Source organism: Nannospalax galili, unplaced genomic scaffold (assembly GCF_000622305.1).
Source record: "Nannospalax galili isolate Female #2095 unplaced genomic scaffold, S.galili_v1.0 scaffold653, whole genome shotgun sequence".
NCBI classification, from domain to species: domain Eukaryota; kingdom Metazoa; phylum Chordata; class Mammalia; order Rodentia; family Spalacidae; genus Nannospalax; species Nannospalax galili.
The window spans coordinates 2576987-2603367 of NW_008334077.1; the positions used below are offsets into that span (position 1 = coordinate 2576987).

The window sequence follows — 26381 nt, forward strand, 5'->3', positions numbered from 1 at the left end:
CTCTTGTGCATTGTTTCACCCCTCCATCATGGTTTTCCCACTTAAGGTGCCCCCATTTCCCCCCTTTCTCCCTTAATAGTACCCTTCTCCTATGGTCCTACCTGTCTTGAGCTCCTTCTTTCCCTTTATCCCCTAGGTTCCTTGTATACCCTTCCCTCCCCCCTCCTTTAACCCAATTTTGATCCACATCTCCCTTATTAATGCCTGTTTCCTACTGTTCTTCTCTTTCAGTTTCTTTCTTTTCCTTTACCTCCCTGGTTCCTTTCCATTATCCTGGTTCCTGTAGTTATGTCTGGATACATACTCACTCATCAGGGTTTGGTTCTAGGATCCACATATGAGGGAGAACATATGTCGATTTTTTTTCTGAGTCCATGAAGTAATCACTTAGTATAAGTTTCTAGTTCCATCCATTTACCTGCAAATTTCATGATTTCATCTTTCTTTACCACTAAGTAAAACTCCGTCGTATAAATGAACTACATTTTCATTATCCACTCATCAATTGAGGGACACTTAGGTTGCTTCCATCTCGTAGCTATTGTGAAAAGAGCAGCAACAAACATGGATGTACAGATGTCTCTGCAATAGGATGAGTTCTTTGGGTATATACCAAGGAGTGGTATAACTGAGTCAAATGGTAGGTTTATTTGTAGTTTTCTTAAGAGTTCTTCACGCTGCTTTCCATACGGTTTGAACAAGTTTGCAGCCCCACCAGCAGTGGATGAGTGTTCCCCTTTCCCCACATTCCAACATTTGGTATCATTTGTTCTCTTGATCTTAGCCAGTCTGACTGGGGTAAGATGAAATCTTAAAGTGGTTTTAGTTTTCATTTCCCTAATTATTAGTGATGTTGAACATCTTTTAAGATGCTTCTTAGCCATCTTTACAGGGTCTCCTTGTAGCCCCAGCTGTCCTGGAACTCACTATGTAGACCAGGCTGGCCTTGAACTCACAAGGATCCGCCTGCCTCTGCCTCCCAAGTGCTGGAATTAAAGGCATGTGCCACCATGCCCGGCCATCTTTCTTTATTTTTATGTGATAAATGTTTTGCCTGCACGTGTGTAAGTGCACCTGTGTTGTGCAAGGCCATGGAGGCCAGAAGAAGGCTTCATATCCCCAGAAACTGGAATTATGGATGGTTGTTAACCACCTTGTGGGTACTAGGAATCGAACCCTGGTCCTCTGGAAGAGCAGCCAGTACTCTTAACCTCTGAGCCATCTCTCCAGCCCCCAATCACTTAATTTTTTTTAAGGAGGCACATCAGTCAGGGGGTCTTCCTTGATGCTCCCAAAACTTCATGCACCAAGGAACATACCACATGGAAAGTGAAAGGTAATTTCCACCCAAGCTGAGAACACTGTGTCTGTTCTACCTGAACAATCTCAGTGTCTGGCCTATTTTGTGGTACAGGTACAACTCAGCAATGCTCAAAGAATTCACTGAAGAAATGGTTGAGAGAAACCAGTACAGTGGTGCATGCCTAGAGTTCCAGCACTCAGAAAATGGAGGCAGGAGGAACACACATCCAAAGGCTGTCCTTAGCTACACAGAGAGTTGAGGCCACCCTGGGCTACATGAGCCCCTGTCTAAAAAAGAATAGGAGGCAGGTGTGGTGGCACATGCCTTTAATCCCAGCACTTGGGAGGCAGAGGCAGGTGGATCTCTGTGAATTCGAGGCCAGCCTGGTCTACATAGCGAGTTCCAGGTCAGCTGGGGCTTCAGGGAGACCTTGTCTCAAAAAAAACCCAAAAAACCCCAAAAAACAAAAACCACTTTTCATCATTTTATTGTTCTAGGGATTTCTAAATCAGTCTTCATTTTGGCACTATTTGAAATAGTGAAATTTTTAAAACAGTAATAATGAAAAAAAATCCATATGGAACTGGTTAAATATGATCATGAAACATTTGTGTTGTATAATATGACATCGTTTTTAAAAATATTTTATTGTTTTTTATTTTTATTTTATGTGTATGTGTGTATTGCCTGCATTAGGTAAGTGCACCTGTGCCGTGCAATGCCCTAGGAAGACAGAAGAGATCATCGGATCCCCTGGAGCTAAAGTTACAGACAGTTGTGAGCTGCCATGTGGGTACTGGGATTCGAACCCAGGTCTTCTGCAAGAACAGTCAGTGTTCTTAACTGCTGAGCCATCTCTCCAGCCCCATGACATTGTTATTAAGAAGAACACAAGGGTCTTGTAGATAGTAGCATTGGTCATAATAGCCAAACTAGTCCATCAACTTATGAGTGGAAAAATAAAATGTTATATCCATATGCTAGAATATTATTTGGAGAGATGGCTCAGCAGTTAAGAGCACTGACTGCTCTTGCAGAGGACCTGGGTTCAATTCCCATCACCTACATGGTATCTGTGAACCATCCTGAACTCCAGTTTCAGGGGAATCCGAAGCCCTCATCTGACCTCTGCGGCATTGCATGACACAGGTGATCTCACACACATGCAGGCAATACACTCCTACACACAAAATTAAAAAAAAATAATTTGGGGGGGATTCTTTTTGAGACGGGGTCTCCCTGTAGCCCCAGCTGGCCTGGAACTCCTTATGTAGACCAGGCTGGCCTCGAACTCACAGAGATCTGCATGCCTCTGCCTCCCGAGTGCTGGGATTAAAGGTCTGAGCCACCATGACTGGCTAAATAAAATATTTTTTTTTAAAAAAAGAATATTATAACTGGGCATGGTGGTGCATGCCTTTAATCCCAGCACTTGGGAGGCAGAGGCAGGCAGATCTCTGTGCGTTCAAGGCCAGCCTGGTCTACATAGTGAGTTCCAGGACAGCTGGGGCTACAGGGAGACCCTGTCTCAAAAAGACCAAAACAAATTTTTTTTGGTAATAAAAAAGGAATAAATTATTGATAAATGTTACAGTATGGAAGTGCCTTGAAACTACACTAATTGAAAGAAGTTGTTTTTTAGACAAAGTCTCATGTAGCCCATATTAACCTCAAACTCATTATGTGGCCAAGGATGATCTTGAATTTCTAATCCTCCTGCCTCCAGCTCCCAAATTTTGGAATTACAGGTGTGTGCCAACATACCCAGTTTATGGGATGCTGGGTTCAAACCAGGGCCGTGTGCATGCTAGGCAAGCACTCTAACAACTGAGCTACATCCCCCGCCCCCAAACAGGCATATCTACAGATGGAAAGTAGATTTATGATTGCCTAAGGCTGTGGGGTTGAGCAAGCGATATAGATGACTGTTAACTGTTAATGGGTAGGGAGTTTTTTTATGAATGATGGAAATGTTCTAAAATAGATTGTGCTGATAGTCATACAACTCTATGAATACCCTGTAAAAAGTTGTGAAATGGGGCTGGAGAGATGGCTCAGCGGTTAAGAGCACTGACTGCTCTTGCAGAAGACCCGGGTTCGATTCCCAGCACCCACATGGCGGCTACAAGCCGTCTTTAACTCCAGTTTCAGGGGAATCCAAGCCCTCTTCTGACCTCCACAGCATTGCACGACACAGGTGCACTCACATACATGCTGGCAATACACTCATACACATTAAATAAATAAAATGTATTTTTTTAAAGTCATGAATTGTGCTGGGCGTGGTGGTGCACACCTTTAATCCCAGCACTCGGGAGGCAGAGGCAGGAGGATCTCTGTGAGTTCAAGGCCAGCTTGGTCTACATAGTGAGTTCCAAGACAGCTGGGGCTACAGGGAGACCCTGTCTCAAAAGGACAAAAAAAAAAAAAAAAAATCATGAATTGTGATGTAAATTAAATTGTATGCAAGTCACTTAAAAAAAAATAGAGAAGGGCCAGAGAGATGGCTCAGTAGTTAAAGGCACTTATGGCCAAGACTGACAGCCAGAGTTCAAATCCCCAGGACCCACATGGTAGGAGAGAACTGACTCCCCAAAAGGTGTCTTCTACCCCTCCACATGTAAGCAATGGTGATGCATGTATTCATACAAGATATATCAATTAATAAAATTAAATTTAAATAAAACAAATGGAGGTGAGCTGGAGACTGCTCAGTCACAGAGCACTTACCTAGCATGCACAAGACTGTACCTCGACTTGATCCGAAGCACTGCAGGGTGGGGGAGATGGGTAAGATCTGCATTTCAAGACATATTGTTAGGAATAAAAATCACATTTCAGAATAGTAGGTATAATACGCTCCTCTTTTTATTTATAAGAAATATATATGGACAGAGAGAGATAGCTATTATTATAAACATAAAAAAGGTATGTAATGGTCCACATCAAGCCATTCACAAGTCATCTCTCAATGGTCAGATTCATGCACAGGGGGTTTCATGTTTTATTGAATATGCTTTTAGCATTTACTACAAGTATGTCCTGCTTTGGACATTTTAAACAAGGAAGGTGAAAGTACATAGGGCCCACAGAAGGTCCTGGAGCCCACAGCATTCAAGTCAGAGGAGGGGGCTCCCAAGAGGCTAAGACAGTTCTGCATGTCCAAGAACAGTCCCGTGTTCCCGCCCCCCCCGCCCCGCCAGGAGGGAGAGCAGGGCTTTCAAGCCTGGATTTCTTCACTTCCCACCCCATGTACGTATGACCCAGAGGCTGACCCCAGGGGAGAAATTATTTCATGTTCACTAGATGAAAAACTCACTCCCAGTGAACTTAGGATTCAGAATGTAAAAGGTGCCTCAGTCACTGTCCATTACAGCCTGTCTCTGCCCAGGCCACTCCCTGAAGGCCAATGGACCTTTCAGCATCCCACCTGCTTTACTGCTCCAAAAGCCTCACAGGCCACACATTGCATTTCCTTAGTTGTGGAGAGTGGTCCAAAAGCATATTGAAAGAGCCACTCCATTCTGTCTCACAGTACCCCACAATGTGATTCCATCATATGGGTGGGCCTTGCTTTGTTGACCAGCCCCCTCTAATAGTCATTTAGCTTGCTTCCCTTTCTTTTACAGATCCACAGTTTCTGTACCTAAACCATTGAGATCACAGAAGACAGATGAAATACTTTTTAAAAGAAAGTAATTCTGTGCATATTCCATGCTATAGGATCAAGAGCAGTGTCCCGTAATTAAAAACTGATATTTTCACCTACCTGAGCATAGTGGTATACACATGTGATCCCAGCACGCAGGAGGCTTAGGCAGGAAGATGACAAGTTTGAGACCAGCCTGGGCTATCTAGCAAGACCTTGTGTCAAAAGACTTTTATTCCACTGAAAATAAGTATAATAAATGGAATAAATAACTATTATAAACAATTTACCATGGCTTTTTGTTTTTTTGAGAACAGAGTCTTACACTTAGCCTAGGCTGGCCTGGAACTCACTGTGTAGCCCAGGCTGGCCTTGAGCTCTCAAATATCCTCCTGCTTCAGCCTCCTAAGTACTGGGATTACAAGTGTGAGTCACCAACCTGGCTTTCTTGTGAGGCTTTGATACCAAATGAACTTTTATCGCACAAATAAAAACACAGTTTTCAGAACTTCTTGTGTTTCAGATTTGCAGACAAGGCTTTGCAGAGTGATACAATGGATAACTTTGGCCACATGTAGTTTTGCAAGTATAGACGTATATCCATGGGATAAACTAGGCTCAGTGAGGCTGTTACAGGCTCCACTCACTGGTGGCTGGGGCAGATTTGGCTATGTGATCATTGCCTGTGAGATGCTATACCTAATAGCTCTCTAAACACTGCCACTTCTGATATCTTTAGGGCCATTAAAAACAAAAACAAGCTTGCTTCCTTCCTGCCTTTTTGTACCAAGCCAAATTTAGAGTCCTTAACCTTCAGCAGACAATCAGGGGTCTGAGCACAGGGATCTGAGCACAGGAGGGTCCCCTTCCACCCGTGTGACCCTGTACTGGACCTGAGCTTTCCTCCTCTGTACAGACAATGTCTCTACCCACTTGACACCATCCTGCATCTTCTCTCCATCCATCCTCACCCTCGAAGGCTGGGTTTTACCCTACCCTCCCTAAAGGGAAGAACAGTCCAGGCCAATAGAAAGGTCCACAGGCTTTTTAATGGTGTGATGGCTACTTCCCTTCTGAGACCCAATCTAATCATGACAGCGGCTTCCAGGGTGTGGGTGTGGGAGGAGTGGGCTGGTGCAGGGCGGGCAGAGGCCATGCAGTGACTGGGAAGGGTGGGGAAGGGGTGTTACATTCTGTTTGGCGTGTAAACATTCTTCTGTTGCTTCCCAAGGAGGAGGGCAGCTCCCTGTCCCCCTACCCCCCATGCCCAAGGGGCTGAGAAGACTAAGTTAGGCCTTTGTGAGGAGCTGGAAGCCAGAGACCCATGTGCCCTGGGGCAGCCCCCCCCACCCCCCGCAGTAGTGCACCTGGAGAGACAAGGTGTGTTAAGGTAAGCACACCTGCACATCTGAACCAATGACATTAGGTGGTCAGGATGGGGAGGGAGGGAAGGTGGTGTGGTATGACACTCTCATAGAGGAAGGACTAAAGATCTGGAGGGCCTGGTGCAGGGGATGGGAAGGCTGTAGCTGGGGGTGAGGGCCCTGGGACATGTGGTTTCCTCAGCCCTGGGTCCTTCCTAGGGAGAGGAGTCCTCTAGCCACCTGCCTCTGCTAGCCTCTTTCCCTCTTTCCCCCAGTCTGATGACATTCAGTGACTTGAGGCCCGAGGTCTGTTGGAACCCTAGCGAGGTTTAGAATCCCAAGAGTGGACTGGGTTTTGCATCTCTGCCAGCTCCAGCTCTGGGTGAAGCTGAGGGTAGGATGGGCCTGAGGCTCTCTCAGGCCTCCCCTTCCTCCCAACTCCAAACCAGGGTGTTGTTGATCCTACAGCAGAGATGAGGCTGGAAGGGGCCCTACATTCATGGTTCGGTTGGTGGCAAGGAGCAGGCCCAGGGGTCATGCCCTGGTCCCCACCTGGCATGAGCTGATTGTCATTCAGAGAAGCTCTAAGTGGGAGGGAGTTGCCCCTCCACCGCCTCTGCTGGACCAGAGGGCAGTAGAGGGTCTTAGGAGGGCCTCAGGTTGACAGAGAGGGCTGTGTCTGGAGAGGTTTCCTGAGTGTTCTGGGAGCTTCTGCATCAGCGTGGGATGAACCTCGAAGGCTTATCCACCCCAGATTCCTCCCCGATTGGTCTGCATGGACATAGAAGCAGCCTCTTGGGCCTGCTGACTCTCCATGAGGGGTTCAGCTGTTCCTAAGCTGTTCCCAGGCCCGCTTCTTTTTGGGCATCCTTCCAACTGATGGAGGATGAATGTGGCCAGACCGCTGGTGTGCAGAGCCTTCCTTCCTCTTCCCCTGGATGTCCTGGCTTGCTCTCTGTGGCTCAGGGAAGGGCACAGGGGCTGGGCCAGGGGGCAAAGGCTGTGGATGCTGAGGATGGAGGAGGTTGCAGGGGTTCCCTGTCCCAGATAGGTGGGGTTGGCTGTCCATTTCGCAGCCAGTGTGCTGCTTTGTCCCGATGTAGGCAGCTGAGGTTCCTGATGAGGTGGTGAGCTAGGCAGAAGCCAGAATGCAGGAGGAGGTCCCATGTCCAAGACAGAGCAGCTCAGCTCAGCTGCCAGGGCTGGCTCAGGGCGGAAGGGATTGGGCTGAAGGGTGAGCTGAGGGAATAATGGGCACCATCTGGGTTCACACAATCTGAAGTGAGAAGGGCCCTTCTGCCTCCAGGGGCCAGTCTGCCTGGTCCTGCTCCCTCTGCCCACTTGGGGACACGATGCCTGGTCCAGCCTACTCCTCACAGCCCACACCACACAGAGGGTGACCTGGGCTAGAACCCAATCTCTAACAACCAACCACTCTCCACCTGCATGGAACTCAGGAGAAAGGAGTGTTAGCTGAAATTGAGGTTAGATGTCAGGAAGGAATTCCTGATGGGAAGGGGTCCTGAGCACTCCACCAGGGGACCAAAGAGAGTGAAACCTTTTTAAAGCCCCCTTCCAAATTCGCACTGGGAAACACTTGCCCAGGAAAGCAGGGGCCCACTTCCTGTGGTGTTGAGGCCCCACCTATTCATACCCAAGAGAGAGGTTTAGGTACCCCAGCGGTACAAGGGAACGACCCCTTCCCAAAAATCACATGACACTGCCTCTCACAAAGCTGACTTTGGCAAAGCCAGAGGTGTCCCCTCAAGCCGAAGTAGACCAATAGCCCCTGGGGTCCCACCTCCCCAATCTTGGCTTGGCCCTCTGTGACCACCATGGCTTGCCCCCAGGAGACTCCTGGGAGGCTGAAGCCTGGACTTCTGGCGTTTGAGGCCGTTTCTCCCAAAAGGAGGGGAAGTCAGAGGGCTGGCTGGAAGAGAGGGTCAGGAAGAGGGCAAGGCCAGCGCAGGAGGTGGAAGCAGGTGGAAGCCCCCTCGGGTAGAGGGCACAGAGAGCAGCCAAGGCCTGGTGGGTGAAGGGGACTTCCCCAGAAGCGGAGTCCTCGGTGAAGAGTGGCTGAGCCTTCCCGGGGCAGAGGGTCTGCTGTGAGCCTGTCCCCCGCAGAGGGGTGGCCGGAGGAAGGCAGGAACGCAGAGAGAGGACCAGGATGCGCACCCTCCCGGGTCAGCTGCCTGGTGGGTCCTGGACGGTGAAGGCGGGAAGCTGGGGCCGCGGTGGCGCGCGTCGGGCGCGTAAGGCTGTGCTGGGAGATGCTCCAGTGTGGCCGGCTGCGGGTGGGGACCGGGGTGAGGGTGGGGGGCCGCAGAGAGCCGCGGGCATCATTATCTGGTCCCGGGCCGGCCCTCCCAGACCGCCGCCCGGCCTTTGGTTGCTGCGCGCTGAGTCTGCAGTTGTTTCCCTCTGGGTCCTTTCTTGGGGGGCCCTGTAGAGGGGGTACCCTCAAGCTGAGATCGGGCCTGAAGGCCCCCCCGGGAAGGAGGAACCCCAGGCCGGGCTTGGTGCGAGGGGGAGGGGCTCTCTTTGCGGGACAGGGACTGGCTCCGCGGGGACCCGCTGGGGTGGCGCGCGGTGGAGGCGGAGATGCCGGGACTGCGGGACGCTGCCGGCCTGGAGACTTGGCCTCGACCTGGGCCGGAGCCCCGGACGGCTGGCTGCTTGGGACGGAGGTCAGCAACCCCTGAGGGCTTCTGCAGCTGGAGCGGGCTGAGAAGCAGAAGGCAAGAGAAAGAGGAGGGTAAAGAAGCAAAAGAGGAGGCAAGTTTTCAGAATGCTCTTGGCAATTGAGTCCTAGAGACCTGGGTCCTCGGAGCTGGATGAGGTGGAAGAGACCAGGCACAGACCCCGTGCTCCTTTCCAGCAGTGAGGGGCCTTTAGGGTTAATGCTGGAGGAGCCTGCCAGCAAGCTTTCCTTAAGGGTCTTGTTCCATCTTTGAAACTCTCGTGGGTTGCATTCTAATCTATAATATACTTGTGTTAATAGTAACATGAAATGCTGTTTCATGCCAGTTATTAAAGCTCTGGGGCTTATCCTTCAGCTTCAAATGCCTTATGGCATATGGGAGGTTGTGGGTGGGCACCACTGGTCTCTAGAGACCTTTCCCAAGCCTGGCCTCCAGGGTCTCCCCTCTAGTTGCCCTGTTACTATTCTCTTGAGCCAAGTGACACAGCTGAGTCACTTGGGTCTTAAGTCTAAAAGTGCCCAGCTGGGAGATGGCAGACCAGAGAGGTAGCTGAGGGTGCTGTAGCCTAACCTTGCCTCTGGGAAGTCCCTGGAAACCTGTGGTCACTCTGCCCACCCTGGGGCTGGCAAGGGTTTCTCACCTGCTGGTGATGGCCGAGTCAGAGGCTAGGGCTGCACCATGCGGTCTGCTGGAAGGTTGCTGGGCTTCAGCAGGCATGGGCATACTGATGGGGCGGGGAATACGGCTCCTGGTGGTCCCTGTCCCCCGAGCCTTCCTAGATAAGGCTGCCGTGGGCTCTGAGGCAGGCGTGTCCTCCTCAGAGCCAGTGCCTGAGAGTGTCTCAGAGGCACGGCGCTGCTCCTCACTGGAGGAGGATGAGGCTCCTGAGGCCAGCCGCAGCAACAGGCGACCCTGCCTCTTCTCCATCACCAACCGGGCCAGGTCCTGCTGTGGCCTAGCCCGCTTGTTCCACCGCTCTTTGGCCGACAGAGAGCCAGAGGGCTCTGAGCCCGTATCTTCTTCTGACAACAAGACAGGAATACGGCTCCTGGGGAGAGGGCCTGGCATAGCACGGCGGCTGGGGGAGAAGGTGGGCCCTTTCTTAGGGACTGGTTCCAGTGGGGATGCTGGGACAGGCCCATCAGTAAGGGCTGGGCCATTGGGCAGTGAGTCTGTGACCACTTCTGAGGGTATTTCCCCAGGAGGACCAGTCAGGGCACTACTCTGTATCTCAGCTGTCTCCAGCCCTGACAGGGCCATGCCATTCTCCAGAGGCACTGGGGCCCTCTCCTCTGCAGTGGCCCCCTCAGAGAGGACCTCCAGACCCAACTCTCCCCCAGTGCTGAACTCCTCCGGCCTGGAGGCTTGTCCTCTGGAAGACATAACATTGAGGTGGGTTTTTTCTGCAATGTGCACAAAGGTCCTCTCAACTTTGGTGAAGGGTGAGGAGGTGACTGCCACACCCCCAGACCCCGTGGCTCCCGGCCCAACCCCGAGCCCTGCTCCAGACCCTGAGGGCTTGGCTTCAGATTTGAGGACAGAGGACAGGGTGCCTGGCTCCGATACGTCCAGCTGGCTTCCGGTAGGCTGGGGCCGTTCGTGCTGAGGGGTGAGGGCAGCCAGGGTACCCAGGTCTGGGTCAGGGGCCAGTTCGGCAGTGACTGGCGACTTCTTCATGTCACCAGGGGAGACAAGCACCAGCGTTTTGGAGCCCTCCTCAGGCTCCAAGTCCCCATCAGCCATGGAGGCCCGACCCCTGGACTCCTTCTGGTCATCAGCCAGCAACGTGGATGGGGCACCCTCCTGGCTCCGGTCAGTGCTCCTCTCGCTCCCCTCACTGCTAGAGCCACTGTGAGGCCCCAGCACCTCCCCAAGGGCCCCTGCCTCCTCTTCCTCCTCCTCTTCTTCCTCCCCCTCTTCCTCTTCCTCCTCTTCTTCCTCTTCTTCCTCTTCCTCCTCCTCTTCTTCCTCTTCCTCCTCTTCTTCCTCCTCTTCCTCTTCCTCTCCATCCTTCCCATTTGCCTGAGGCTGAAAGGGAGTCAGTGGGACCTGGGGGGTGGTGAGCAGCATGTGGGAGAAGCCCACCCTCCGGACCCTGTTGAGCAGCCGTGCCCGTTCTCGGTAATCAGAGAGGTCTCTCTTGAAGTCCTGGTAGGGCAAGCTCAGAGGCACAGCTCGTGGGAGGCCATTCACCTCAAACGGGGGCGCCACAGAGAACACCTGCAAGGGGCACACACAGGGACCCACTGATGTCATGCACCCTCTTGGACCCGAGGAAGCCTCACCTGCACCCCAAGCTGAGAGACTCCCATTCCCCAGGGACATCCACCAGACTAAAAGCTCCACAAAGGTAGGCACTGGGTCTGTTTTGTTTACTGCCACGGTCTCAGGTCCTAGAATGGCCTCTGGCACCTAGTAAATGCTCAGAAAACCTCTGAGGGCCAAGGTACAGATCCTAGCCAATTTTTTGTCTCCCTGCCTTCTCCTTCCCCTCACTGTACACATTCTGAACCTCGGAGCCAACCTTAGAGTTTAACTGGTAACAGAAAATACGAGAATCAAAAAGTACCACCATTCAGATCAGCTCTTCTTTTATACGTGACCAGACAGGAGGCTCTGAGTCACTCACTGAGATGGGTTGTGCCCACAGATGGTTAGCTGCTCCTCTGCAGTGTCAGAGCTGGCTGCCCAGGGCCTGGGGACCCATTAGGGATGTCATCTCTCCAAAGTGTACAGTCCAGATCTCTAGAGCTCCAACTTTCTTCCCTCCTGTGGTCTGGGACTTAATCTCAGTTTTCCTTTGTGAAACCTTATTCAGAGCCCTTAGCAATGCGACCATGGCCAAACTCTACTTTTATACTCTCATCACACCCTGTCTTTGTCTCTTCACTTCTAGGATAGAAAGGCTCGATCTTCTCAGGACCAACTGTCTCCTTCACCTACTTGGTCCCTTCTCTGACTCCACCCTGTCTACTCTACAGACATCCCCAAGCACCCACAATGCACCTGACCTACCAGGGTAGTACAGGTTTGTTCCAGTGGGATGATGCTCAGTGTCCAGCATTTTGTTAGCCTTTTTGAATACAGTGGGCCTCTGTCTTCCTGAACCAACAGGACACAGCCCATTCAGACCAGAAGCTGGGGCAGAATAATTCTGGCACCTTCAATTCCATAGCCCCATTTAACCATCTCTGTGTCTTCTCCCTGAGGCCTTCCATGGTCTTTGTCCTGTTTGTCCAGTAGTCCCCAGATACCAGCCTGTTATCTCCTTCCTGATATCATCACTTATCCTTACAGCTGCCAGAGTGAACTTCCTAAAACTTAGCTGATTCCATCTTTCTCTGCAGTGATCCCCCTCAAATGACAGTTCCTATTGGCCTGGCACAGGAGCAACCTTCCACCACCACTATGCTTGGCTCCTACCTTCTCCCTTAGCATCACTTACTAAAGCACCCATGAGTGCCCATCATATGCTCCAGCATCTCCCTGGGTGTGTCATGCATCTCACACTTTGCCCCAGCAGTTTCCCTACCTAGGACAGGATCCTCCTCACCCCCTGTGCTGGATAGCTTTAGTGTCAACTTGACACACCTGGGTTGAGGGAGCCTCAAATGGGGAATTGCCTCCATTGGACTGACCTGTGGCCATATCCATGGGGCGCCTTCTTGATGGTTGAGTGATGTTGGAGGGCCCAGCCCACTATGGGTGGTGCCACCTCTGGGCAGGTGGGCCTGTGTTGCATAAGAAAGCAGGCTGAGCAGGGGCCAGGGGAGCAAGCCAGTAAGCAGCATTCCTCCATGGCCTGTGCTCCAGCTCCTGCCTCCAGGTTCCTGCCCTGAGTTCCTACCTTGGGCTCCCTGATGAACTGTGACCTGGGAGATGTAAGCTGAATAAACCCTTTCCTCCCCAAGTTGATATTGGTCAGTGTTTTGTTACAGCAATGGAGAAACAAACTAGGACACCCCCTCTATTCACATTTGATAAATCCCTGCTCTCTTTAAACAGCTCCTCTTCTGCAAAGTCACCCTACTCACCCACCAAGCAGACTTCATTAGCTCTCCTTTCTGTATGCCCAACCTACTATTCTCTGTGCATGTGTTTGTGTGGTTCTTTCTCCTGTAAACCAAGCCCCTAGAGGGTTTGTTGTTATCATTCATTCATTCATTCAAAGAATCCTTAACTGGGTGTAGTGATACATGCATGTAATCTAAGCACTTGGGAGCAGAGTTCTGAAGATCAGGGAGTCAAGGCCAGCCTCAGCTACACAGGTGAGTTTGAGGCCAGCCTGGGCTACATGGGACTATCTTTTTTAAAGGCAGGGGGTGGGAGGGAGATGGTTCAATTGATAAAGTACTTGCAACCCAAGTTTGAGCCCTAGGACTCGTGTGAAAAGCCAGATATGGTGGTGTGTACTTATAATCCCAGTGCTGGGGAGATGAAGATGAGTGGACCCCTGGAGCCAGCTGGCCAGTCAGCTTAGTCTAGTCTGCAGAAGAAGCCCTGTCTCAGAAAACAAAGTTGACTGCTGCATCCAGTATGGCAGGGCTAAGAGAATCCTCAAAGAGGGACAGCACAGCATGAAGGAAAAACAAACATGTAATACGAATTTCAAGCGTGGAGGATCAGGAGGCTCTCTGCTGAGGGACAGAGGCCCAGGGCTCCTGTTCCACTGTATTTATTGCTTTAATGTGCATAGCCAGGGCAAACAATGTAACTTTTATTCACTGTAATCAATCTTGAGAAAACTTCCGCAAGACTTCAAGATACGTTATTTTGAAGAAAAAAAAAAAATCTGCTTACTACAATGAAGGTTAGCTAACTGTAACAGGGCAACATGACCAGTGATCAGGGTGTTATTTCTTCATATAATTTGGAGTGGGGCACTGCATTCCTTTGTCTGCCTCAGCACACATGCCTATCAACCCTTGCCAGGTTGACATTCTTGAGTGGAGGTGCTGTTAGGTGTGGTCAAGCATGCTTTCAGCAGAATTTAGGTAAAGCAGTGGTCTCCAACAATGAGCAGCTCCTGAGAACGACCCTGGGGAACACACACACACACACAGAGGCACACATATGCAAATACACACAAAAGTGTCCATATACAAAGTGTCTGGTTGCTAAATTTAGGCTAAGAATCTATATGGGGCTGGTGAGATGGTTCCATGGATTAAGACACTTGCTGCTAAGCCTGACAACCTGAGTTCAATCCCCAGGACCCATATGGTAGAAAGAAAAGAACTGACAAACTGTGTTCTGACCTCCACATGTGCACCATGGCATGTGCAAACCAACCCCAACACACACACACACACACACACACACATACACACACAAATAAAAATAAAAACTAAACATAATAAAAGCTTTTAGAAAAGAATCTGTATGGGTCAGGTATTGAATAAGACAGATGTGGCTTTGTCTTCAGGAATCAAGGATCAGGGAATGAGGGATAATGGGCATTTCTCAAAGATCTAAGCATAAATAAGACACATAAGCAATGGGCCTGCAGATGCTCAAAGAATGTGAGTTCCCTCCCACCACTACCTCCTCCCACCTGCTCTGCTCAGGCTAGTTTGGAGATCACTGCCCCTTCCAACCTCAGCAGAGCCTGAACACCACAGCTATGGGGATGGGCAAAGGAGAAGCCCAGGCTGTGGCTTCAGTACAGATAGCACTAAGGCTGGCATAGGATGAGCCAGGAAATTCCAAGACAAAGCCTCTGTCAAAGATGTGACCTCCTCCCCAGTTTCCTTATCATCCACTGTCTGTCAGGACTTGATGAGAGAAAGCGGTAATGCAAGGCAGGGTAGCCTTCAGCTGAGTATAGTCGTGCATGCCTGTAGTCTTAGCACTCAGGACACTAAGGTAGGAAGACTACTGTGAGTTTGAGGTCAGCTTGGGCTATGTAATGATACTCTATCTTAAAAACACCAAAAAGGGGGGATGGAGCTAGGGAGATGTTCGGTGGATAAAGTGTTTCCTGGAAAAGCCTGAGGACCTGAGTTTGGATCTCTAGCACTTAGACAAAAAGCCAGTGTGTAATGACACATACCTGCAGTCCTAGCAACTAGGAAGCAGAGGTAGGAGGATCCTACCTCCACTTTGATGGAGCTGCCTCTTTTTCAACAACATTCGTTTATTCTTATTTCACCCATTCATTCAGTAAATGTTAAGTACTAACGTGTGGCAGGCCTAGGGCTGCAGTGCTTTGCCACATCCAGAGTTACAGATGCAGAAAACAGCTGGCCAAGTGGAGAAGGCTTCTTTAAGCTTTGGGTGATGAAAATCAAGGGACAGGTTGACTGCACTGAGAACCAAGAATAGGAAAACAGTAGGGTGCTATCATCCCCCCGACCCTACCCCACCACACCTCCTGCCCAGCATGGATGCCCCTGGGCTCCACCACATCACCACTGCTCTGAAGAACTTCTGCCAATTTTTCCTGTCCCATCTCTGAGATCTTGATGCTTCTGTAGAACTACCTGGATCTTTCTAGAAAGTCTCATCTAGAGAATAGGATAAGCCCCTCCCCACCAGTGACCAATGGTGGATAATCACAAGTAGAACATTCTCTCCTTCCATCTCAAGGCCCTTTCCTCTTGTTATTTGGGAAAGAGAACCACCTGGGCCACTGAGGCCTGGCGAGAGCACCAAACCAGGCATTGGCCAAATCAGGAAATGCATTGACTAGGGCAACCAGGACTCAGAACTTGCCTTGCCTCACCATTTTGCCACACAGATGAACAGGGGCCATCTGGCCCTTTGAGAAGAAGGGCTGTAAAGCTCAGAATGGGACTAGCTTTGCCAGCAGGATCAGGACCACCTACACCAGGCTCTGCATAATGGATTTTCTGTTCGAAGTTCCCCTGCCTCGCTCCCATCTGATTCTCTCCTAGGAAAGAGCAGAGCCTGCATTCAAGTTCCCCCTCCCTCAGATAGGAGCAGAGCCATTTCCCTGCCTCTCCTGGACACCCAGTGAGCTGTTTGCTCTCTTGATCTTGTTTTCATTCATAGTGGCTGGTAATCTCTGGGTACTTTCTGCTTTTCTCTTTTGTTTGTTTTATTTTGAGACAAGGTCTCATTTGTAGCCCTGGCTGGCCTGGAATCCTCTTTATAAACCAAGCTAGCCTCAAACTCACAGAGATCCACCTGCCTGGCTTCAGGTGTGCTTGGCCCTGGAGGCTGCTGTGGGAGGGTCACAGCAGTGACCCTACCCCCATTCCAGCTGCTGCTAAGTGCTAACAAGTGGAGCTGAGCTGGCAGAGCTCATACCTTTTCCCCAAGGCAGTGACCTTCTGACTCTAATCTGTTTGTTCGGGCTCCCACACTTGGCTTGGCATACTATGGGTGTTTTGTAAAAGTGCAGAGCTTATTCAGATTTTGTAGGTGAGAGATAAAGCTCCGAAATCTGGCTGTTTGAAAGCTCCCTAGTAATTGAGAAGGCAAAAGATAGAGGTTGTAACGGTTGGGGGGTCGTGACTGGAGGCCAAGCAGGCCATTCAAGCTGAGATCCTCAGAGAGGTTGAACCCTGAACCCCTCTAGCTTCAGAGCCCAACCCAAGCCCATGTTCGATACCACAAGTGAAAGGAGGAGATGGCCCAGACCCTGGTCTCCCTTTGCTACTAAAATGGCTCCCATCAGCCCAGGGAGAACCTCTGTGACAGGTCACTATACCCCTATTCCCAGTGCTCACACAGCATACATATGGTGATTCTTCTTGTCTGAACCCTGGCCAAGTTTAGTGCCTGGAACAGTACATCAGCTCAAAGTCCCAAGGCTGGGGGAGGCTGGGACAGGTTAAGTGACAAGAGCATGAGGTAAGCTAGCACCCCTTCCCCCACTGGCCAGGGGAGAGCTTTGTGCCTCTCAAGACTTCCCACATCCCTTCCTCAGCTCTGGAAGAGGCTTTCCCAACCCTGGCCCTCCGCCATCCCAGCCATGCAGCTATGCCAGGCTCGAGAGGCAAGGAGATAGGACCAAGTGGCCTCTGGTGGCTCTTTAGCCACTTCCACTGCCCCTGACTCGGTCTGTGTGAACTCCTTCAGAGCATGTCTATCCAGCCAAGAGCCTTCCCTCCAGTTCACCACTGCCACTTCCCAACCCCCAGCCCCCCACCTCCAGAGGTACTCTGACCAGGGAAGAGGAAGACCATTACATGGCTGCCTGAGCTGGGTCTACCTTGGCACAAATGATCCCCAGATCTCAATGTCTCCAGTCCATCTCCGACCTGCTTTAGGGCCAAGGGCCAAGTATGTGTGGAGGGGGCTTCTAAAAACCTTAGGGAATGGAGCTGTTGTTGGTCTTGCTTTAGGCCCAAAGGTTTTCCAAAAGTGTTCTCTTTTATAGCAATTGGAGGAACTCATCCACTGACTGGCAACCTGTCCTGGCCAGTCGGGATCAGCAGCATACTGGCTCCTGTCCTATGCCTAGCAAGGATGGTGGGCAGAGGTAGAGAGGCAGAGGGCAGAGAGGGAGAGTCCCCCTGCTGTTCTCTCCTTAGGGTTCCAGACCCTTGATTTAGCTTTCCCTCCATGTGCATACCTCCCTGCAACGCCCAGGCCCTGCAGTGACTCTGCATGGGTGCTGTCCCCTCCCCAGCCACCTCCTCCCTCAGGCAGGAGAGGTTAGTAAGGGTGGCCTTCCACCACAGCCCAACTCAGCAGCGTCTGCCCCCTCACAGGATGTCCTAGCTCCCATCCTTGGCACATATTTGGCCTCAATACCCCACCCCACAGAGGCCTAACCCTCTACTTTCTCCGAAATCCTCTCTGACCAGTTGGCACCTGGAATTGGAACCCTGAGACAAGAGTCCACGAAGGCAGCAGGGTAAGGGTAACAGGAGCCCAGCTGGGGCCAAAGCCCCTGGGGTCGGTGGGTCTGAGTCACTGACCTGCAACCCATGCACCACCACCCCCAGTCCCTGACTCAGGAACGCCGGCCCCTTGCGCTCCGCCCAGCTCCCTGGGGTGGGGTTTGGGGGAGCGGTGAAAGAAAGCAGCCCAAAGCACTTGTTCCTGGAAGGCGTCTTTAATCAGGATTTGGTAGTACACAAGCTCTCCGGATTGTCTGCATGAACATACAGGGACTTAAAAAGGCACAAGATCCCTCGCACAGCGACGTCTGACGACGGGGCGCCCCCACCCCCCGCCCGTGCGCGGCCGTGTGCGTGTGGGTGCATGTCCGTGTCCCACCCCTGTGGCGGCGCCGCGCGTGTGCGTGTCGGTTTCAAGTGTTGGATTTGTACAGTACTCGCAGTCTTGGGGGGAGTCGGGGGCTCAGTGCATGCTTTTCTACCCGGGTCCGGGGCCCCTGACGCCGCTTATATACACTAAGGAGGACGCACCCCGGAGAGAAAGAAGAAAAAGAAAAAAAAAGAAAAAGAAAAAGAAAGAAAGACAGAAAAAAGCGTCCCATCTTCGTGTGTGTGGTTTTGAGTTTCTCGTGCATGCTTAGGCTGGCCGGGGTGAGGGAACAGTGCAAGCGTATAATACAATATTATTGCAGTACAAAAAGGGGTTGGGGAAGAAATTGTGGTGGGAGGGGGAGGCTCAGGAATAAACCGGATGGGACTTGAGATCTCAGGGAGGTCTCGCAAGCGCCTTCCCATCCCTCGCTGCCCCCCATCCCCTAGAGGAGAGGTACCTGGTCTCTGGAGGGAGGGAGCTCAGCAAGGCGCTGGGGCTGAGTTTCCCCATTGTGCCAGTCCCGTCCCACCTGTCAGGGGGCAGGGGGCAGGGGCCAGCCCCTCTTCACAATACTGTCAACTCTAGTCCCCCCAAAACCTTCCCCCTCCCCCACGGAAGCCCCTCCACCTCAGGGGAGGGGTCGACGGAGCAAGTGCAAAGGAAGCAGATGTTGGTCCCTGAGTTTTATTTTCGGGGATGGGGATGGGGAAAGAGTTGGAAGTAGGTGTATGTTTGGGGACCACCCCAGGGCCCTTAGTGGCTGATGGGATGGGACAAGGGGCGCGGACTGGAGTGCTGGCAAAAGGGAGTGGGGGTGAGTGGCTCTGAGAGACCTAGGCTCAAAGTTTGGTTCCCCCTCAACTCTGGGCTCTTTGGCATCCAACTGCAAGGGTGGGGGGCAGCCCTGTGGGGCGGTGAGGTAACGGGAATCAGGAGTGGGGTGATCGGGCCCTCTGAGCCAGTTCCCGTCCCATCCCCCACCCGCCCCTCGTGTGTACCCCACCCTGGAAGCACTCTGGGGCGAGTCCCCGACTCGTCCCCGCTCGCCCGGCCGTGGGGCCTGGGACTCAGCGGCCGTGAGCCCACAGAGGGGAAAGCAAACAAAACTGAGCGCGAAAGTGGGCAGCTGGGGTGCTAACCCAAGTTAAGGGCTTTTAGTAGCAAGCAGGCTGGGCGGGGACCTGGGCGCCTGGCGTAGGTGGGGACTCCGAGGCCAGCGGTACCCTGGGCACGCCAAGTAGCAGCTGGTTAAAAAAGACGGAACATACATTCGTGGTGCGACGGCTGCAGGGGACTAGAGGAACGGGCCCCGGGGCTGGGACAGAGGTGGAGGGGGCGACAGGGGTCCCGTTACAGTTAGAAACCTGCAACAGGGGCTCGGATGCGCCCCAGGCCCGGGATGCTGAGTTTGCTCTCTGGAGAATGGATAAGTGTGCGTGTGGCTACAGTGTGCACGGTGTGTGGGTGGTTACCCCACCCACAGCCTGTGCAGGATGGGAGGACAAGTGGTTGGAGTAGAAAGGAGAGGGCTAAGGTAGATTCCCAGAGTCCTTCCTCACCTCTACTTGGGTGAACTTAGGGGGTCTCCCAGGCCAGGAAGGTGTGTGTGTGTGTTTATCTGAGGAAGATGGTCCTCAGCCAGGAGCCTCTCCCTTAGGGAGAAGGATGCTTTAAACTTCATATGCTATGCTATATGGGGTATGCATGTCCCAGTGGAGAATGGGCTAGTACCAGGTCTACCCTTGTAGGTCTACACTTACACCCCAGGTACCAAATCAACCCAAGGGCATCAGAGGATACGGCATCTGTGTCCCTACACTTGGGTATCTCCACCCCCAAGCATAGTTCCCTTCCCGTTTACAAACACTGACACAATTCCTGTCTACCTCAGTGACCCAGGCTCACCCATTCCTGCCTGGACAGACAGCACCACCCTACCCAGATAAAAAGGGCTGGGGCAGGGCAGAGGACACAGACAGGAAGGAGGGTGCTGGGACCAACTTGGCTCAGAAGTGCCACTCCCCACCCCCCACCCCCGACTGGGCAGGGCTGGGTCTGTTTTCCCTCAAACTAGAAATTTGGAAAGGGAGTATTGGGTTCAGGGTTAGTGATTGGGATGAGTGCTGAATGGTTATTGCTGTGCCTCAAGCTGCCTTGAGTGTGTGGGGTACATTATTAATTATGGAGAATTTAATAGAGCATTTTTCACTGACTTACGAGTCCTCATAACATGGCCTGTCCTCATCAGAAAACACTGGTTCTCCCAGGTGAACCTACCCCACTCACCACAAACAAGTCCACTGCCCCCCCATGCACACTTGAGCGCGCACGCGCACACACACACACACACACACACACACACACCACATCACAAAGCCTCACTGACAGAGAACTGCCCTTTCCAAGCAGCAGCCTGGCTTGAGTGCCTGGGGGACTGCCCTGCTCTGAGAGCTGTAGTCCCCTGACAGGGGTGCAGTGGAGAGTCCTCTGGGGTCAGAGAGGTTACAAAATGAGCTTAGGTCACTACCTCTTCCTGGAAACTGGTTTGGTTTGGCTCACTGGCTTTCCTTTTACAAAATCAATCTCTCTCTCTCTCTCTCTCTCTCTCTCTCTCTCCCTCTCCCTCTCTCTTTCTGTGTGTGTGTGTGTGTGTGTGTGTGTGTGTGTGTGTGAATGAGATGCCAACAATTAAAAATTTAGAGATTTTACATAAAAACTGGAAGACAGTAGCAACAACTAATTGAGCTGTGGCTAGTGAGTGGAGTGGGAGTTTCCCCTATGGCGATTTTTTTTTTTTTTTTTTTTTTTGGTCACTGACCTCCTGTGTGAGTTGGTGATACATTCAGAAAGTCCACTGTCAGTGCTCAGCAAGTGATGCCAGTCTGCCCTGTCTGCGAGCCTGACCCCTTAGACCCTCCAGTGCCAAAGGTCCAAGTACCTGCTTTCTCATGGGCTGCCCACCTAATCTTCACAGCTGCTAAGGGATGCTCTGGGCCTTGTGTGATGGGGGAGGGTGTCCAGCTACTTCAACTGATCCTGGTGCTCTGCAGTGACTTGTAGCTGGACACCATCTTATGGCAAGGTGGGATTGGAAAGGAAGGAAAGGATAGTTCAGAGACACCTCCCCTCTTCCTAGATATAAACAGCAGAAAACCAATACCCAGACCAAAGTGTTTAGACTGCTAGGGAACAAAACCTCACTTACTCGCATTGACCAGCTTTTCTATTAATAAATATATGTTCTTATAAAGGAAATGTCTGGTTCACCCATTAAATGCAGTAGTACTGAGATCTATCACATAGGTTAGTATGAGGTTCAAGTGAGTTAATTTTGTCAGATGCTCCGACTGTGGACCAGCATACTATGTGCTGGTGACTGCTAGATAAACTTAAAAAAGCATTAAAGACAGCACTATGTGCAGGGTGTGAATGCAGAAACAGCATTCTCAAAGCATAACTAAGTTCTGTCCGCTTTGCAAAGCTGCTTTGGAGAATCTGTACTTTCCCCACCCATTTCTCCAAACATTCTGGCTTGTTCTCTGGGAAATCCCACAGAGAAAAAGGCAGGACACCACCAGGCACACAATGCCGTACCTCACCTCTGAAGGAAAGACTCAGCCCCAAACCATGTGCCTGGAGCTCTGCTTTCTTCCATGTGACCATGATAGAACACAGGTGGCTTACATGACCCCAGCAGCTCCCCAAAGTCAAAGCTGCCCTAAAGACAGTAGGGTCAAGATCAACTGCTGTTATCTTTATGGCTTACAAACTCCTCCACCTCACTGGCCATGCAGAAGGGTGCCCTCTGGAGGGTCAAATGTTTGGAATCCTGGCCTTACAGGACATCCAACTCCTCACAGGTGTCATTTGTGATGGGGGGAGGGGTAGAAGGGAGAGTGGGAGGGGACCAGTGTGAAAATTCATCCCAACAGGTCTCCCATCCCTAAACACTTGGGAAGCACTAATATATATGTAATGCGACAAAGATGCTCAAGCCAGTGCCATTTTTATCTTGGATAAGTCTTAAGGCACTTGGGGATCTTGGAATACCTCAGGAAGAATTCTGGCCGCTGAGATATGACTCCACTCCTCAGGGTCAGATGGAACTCTCTGGAAGAGAATGCCAGATAGCAGAGTACTTGGTTTCATGGAATCCCAGTGCTGCTGGGCAATGGGGTGTCCCCCTCCTATCACTGCCTCCCTCCTGCCACCATCTGTGGGGAGCCAGAGGGAAAGGGGAGGGGGCAGTGCTGGAAGCAGGGGAGGGGCCACTGTGTTTCCCCACTCCTCACCTTTGTGCTTTGTGATTTCTGTTCTTTCTGAAGGGGTCTTTCGATCCTTCCCCTAACTACTGCCTGGGCAGAGGGAAGAGCCCTCCAGAACAGCCCAGAGGGCAAGATGGAACCTGGGTTTGGGGAAGTTCAAAAGGGAACAATCAGACTGGAGAGAGAGGGCACAGGATTAGAACCTGAGTCCCACTTTTGTTGCCACAGGTAAAAGATGCTCTTGGCTCAGGCATTTATGGAATAAAAAGAAAGAAAGAAAGAAAGAAAGAAAGAAAGAAAGAAAGAAAGAAAGAAAGAAAGAAAGAAAGAAAGAAAGAAAGAAAGAAAGGAGAGGTTTTGAAGAAATGTGGTGACTATCGAACTGCCTTGTATGGATGAGCCATTGGGCCATATCACAATGTTGTCTATATCAGCAAAAAGCTTGACTCCAGGGCACTGCCCACTACACTTACAGCATCCCCAGGCTGGACCAGGGACCCTAAGACCCCTACTCTTACCAGATACATTTTGGGAAGTTGATGGGACATGAAGTTAGGAGGGAAGCCAAAATCAGAGGGAGAAAAGGGTAGAGAGGAGAGAGACGAGAAGGTACCAAGGATGGCAAAACATCTTCCTGGCTCCCTGACACACACGCACACATGCACACACATACGTGTGCACACACACACAGGGCTGCAGCACCATGTACCTTCAGTAGGTGTGGGCCACACCACGGTCTATGTAAATGACACTCCCTGGAGTTGTGCAGGGCACAGTTTGAGCATCCATTCATGGCAGACTGCTGTGTGCACAAACACGCCTAAGCACACTCATACTCAACGAGAATACATGTATGCCCACAATCTCACCAAAACACACGTTTTGCAAGTCTTTGGACCTCCTCCCCTCCCTAAACAGGCACTAACTACCCATTCTGGTCCCCTCTTCATCACTGCTCCCCCAGTCATGCTGGCTGGCATGGGTAGGAATGAAGATAGATAGGGAAAAGTGGGGTCCCTGCAGTGACAGGTTGAAGAACTGAGAAATGGGCACAAAGAGCAGGGACAGTCAGATATCTTGACCCCAACCCTTCTCCAGATCCTCTTCTGACTTGCCTACCTTGTGCTTGGTCAGCACCACACTGAGGGAGGGGGGATAGCTCAGCTGAGCACCTGCAAGAGGACCTCCCTAAGAGGGACAGATGAGGGCTGATTCTGTCTGGATTCTGTGCTCAGAATCTTGTAGATCCTACCTCTTTAAGCTTTACTACTTACAGGCCGGGTTGAATCCCTCTATCCATCCCCAGGTCCTGAGGGCTAGACCAGACAGCCAAGCCTCTCAGTGACTGACACACAGACATCTTGGGGATGGTGTGGGCAACAGTACACAGAGCCTGGGCCTGTGGGGTAAGAAGTGGAAGAGACTGTGGCCTTGGTGGTGATGGTATGGGAAAGACTCACAGGGTCACAAGGCTGCCCACTCCCCACCTCTGAATATAGACCTCCCCCATCCACACCCCAAACCTGGCTGACCAGTCTCCATTGCATTCCCGAGACCACACCCCTACTGCAGGCCAACTAGACAGACACCCAGACACACACCGGCTGAAAAGGTCCAGCTCTGCCCCCAAGCCTTCAGGGATGGCTCAGACCCAGCTCCGCCAAAAGATCACAGAATAGCCAAAACCAGCTCAGCAACCAGACTGCTCTAGAGCGCCTCTGTCTACCCGGCACCTTGGTTTCCCCTGGATTCTGGACCCGCTGGTAGTTCCAGCTCAGGGTCCTGTCCTGTCCAGCTGCACCAGCAAGCCCCACCCCTCCCTGCACCATTTTGGCTGACCCCTAGCAATGGAGCCCACCCGGGACAGAGCCTCTGGTGGGGTGGGAATATTACAGTATCTTGGGCCAACCGTCCAGGGGGGCGTATTGCACGTGGGTGGGATGGGCTGTGTGTCGTGTGATTATTGCGTCCTGGGAAGGAACCGTGGTCCTCTGCCTGCTCCCCACCCCCCCCACCTGCCCCCTCCAGGAGGGGGGGGGCCCAGCCTAGGTCTTGTGGGTGAATCGGGCCCACACCTGCTGCAGCTGGGACCGCGAGATGCGGAGCACCGAGGGCACGAGTCTGTGGTTGCCGGCGGCCAGGGGCGCGTGGCGCCGGTGGGGCGCACGCACGGGGCTGCTCTCGGCCGAGCGGCTACGCTGAATGAGGGAACCGGAGGAGCCCGAGGAGCCGCCGCCGCCGGGGTGAGGGTAGTGCTCCGTCTCCAGCGTGGAGGAGGAGAACACGGAGGACGCCAGTCGTCGCAGGGGGCTGTACCGCGGGAGGGAGTGCCCCGAGAGTCTGTCCTCCTCCAACTGAAAGAGACCAAGAGAGTGGAGGAAAAAGAGGCGTCAGGTACAGACTGGACAGCTCGTCTCGGGGGCCACCCACCGCTCACAGCCCCCAGTGGCGCCGGCGTCCCGGGGCAGGGGCGGGGAAGCGGCGGGACTGCAGACCGCCGGCCTCCCGGGTCCAGCCTGGGGACCTAGGCTGCGCCTCCAGCGCCCTGCCCACCTCCTCCTCTCCACCACCTCTCACACTGTGGTCTCCAGGTCAGAGACCTTGGTCACTCACCTCCTCCCGGAAGCCTTCCTGGCTTAGCCCCAACCTAACTCAGCGCTCCCTCTGGGATCGGAACCTTCCTGTCCCAAAGGCCCCTGTGCCACGGTTCCCCGGGCCACACTCCTATTTACTTTTTTTTTTTTTTAATTAGTTTTTGCATGCTAAGCAAGTAAGTGCTTTGTCACTGAGCTATGCCCCCAGCCCTCCTCATGCGACCTAAAACCACGTGCCCCCTGAGTATTTTCCTCCTTGGTACCCCCCAGCCTCCTCACAGGAAGGTATCAAGGTCTCCGTGACAAGAGTTGGTCCAAATGCTCATGTTTTATTTGCAAGAAGCCAAGAGATTTTTGTTGGTTTGCTTGGGTTTGTTTTGCAGTGTTGGCAGGATCCCATGGCCCCTCCCATGCCAGGCAAGCAGTCTACCAGTGATTTTTGTTGTTGTTGTTGTTGTTGTTGTTGTTTCTGTTGTTTTTTTCCCTACAGGGTCTCTCACTCTGTAGCCCACACTGGCCTAAAATGCACAATGTAGCCCAGGCTGACCTTAAACTCCCGGTAATCCTCCTGTGGTTGCCTTCCAAATACTGGGATTCCAGGCATGAATCATCACTCCCAGCATCAGCCCTCTAATGTTGTGCCCCCAACTCTTTCTTGAGTGACCCTAGGTCACTTTAGTTTTTTCCCTGTAAAATGGGGTAAAAGTGGTGCCTACCTCCAAGGGTTCGAGGACTAGATATGCAGAACTCTTAGAACAGTGAGGGCTGTATGTCTTCAGAATGAGGACAGGCCCAGATGGGCTGGGTGGAGGGTCAAGTGTTTCTCTGTGGCGTCTTCCCTGTTCCCTGGGAGGCACAACCATGAGGCCAGTGACTGCCTGTGAAAGGGGCTGGAGAAAGGGGCAGCCATGGGAAGAAGCCTGAGCCAAGTGTGTGGTGGTGCTTGCCTTAAATCCCTGTACTGACAGACCTCTGTGAAATGGAGGACAGCCTGGGCTACATAGAGAGTTCCAGGCCTGCTGGGGCTACAAGGAGACCCTGTCTTTAAAAAACCAAAAAAAAAAAAAGGGGCTGGAGAAAGGGGCAGCCATGGGAAGAAGCCTGAGCCAAGTGTGTGGTGGTGCTTGCCTTAAATCCCTGTACTGACAGACCTCTGTGAAATGGAGGACAGCCTGGGCTACATAGAGAGTTCCAGGCCTGCTGGGGCTACAAGGAGACCCTGTCTTTAAAAAAAATAAATAAAACGACAGTACAAACAGTGTCTCCTAGCTATTTCACACTTCCACCTTATTCATCATATTGCGCTCAGTTCCTGGAA

The 26381-nt window shown here is 51.9% G+C and overlaps 1 protein-coding gene across 1 annotated transcript in view; it reads right to left on the bottom strand.

Annotated features, from left to right (window-relative positions):
* Positions 1-5981: 5981 nt before the first annotated feature.
* The window catches only part of Ttbk1 (tau tubulin kinase 1), a 51984-nt gene continuing 31584 nt past the window's right edge, over positions 5982-26381 (bottom strand). The window contains exons 13-14 of the mRNA XM_008829084.2: positions 9659-11238; positions 5982-9040 (exon numbers count right to left, since the gene is read on the bottom strand). Coding sequence (XP_008827306.1) covers positions 8659-9040; positions 9659-11238 — 1962 coding nt within the window. The 3' untranslated portion in view covers positions 5982-8658. The remainder of the gene's footprint in view (positions 9041-9658; positions 11239-26381) is intronic.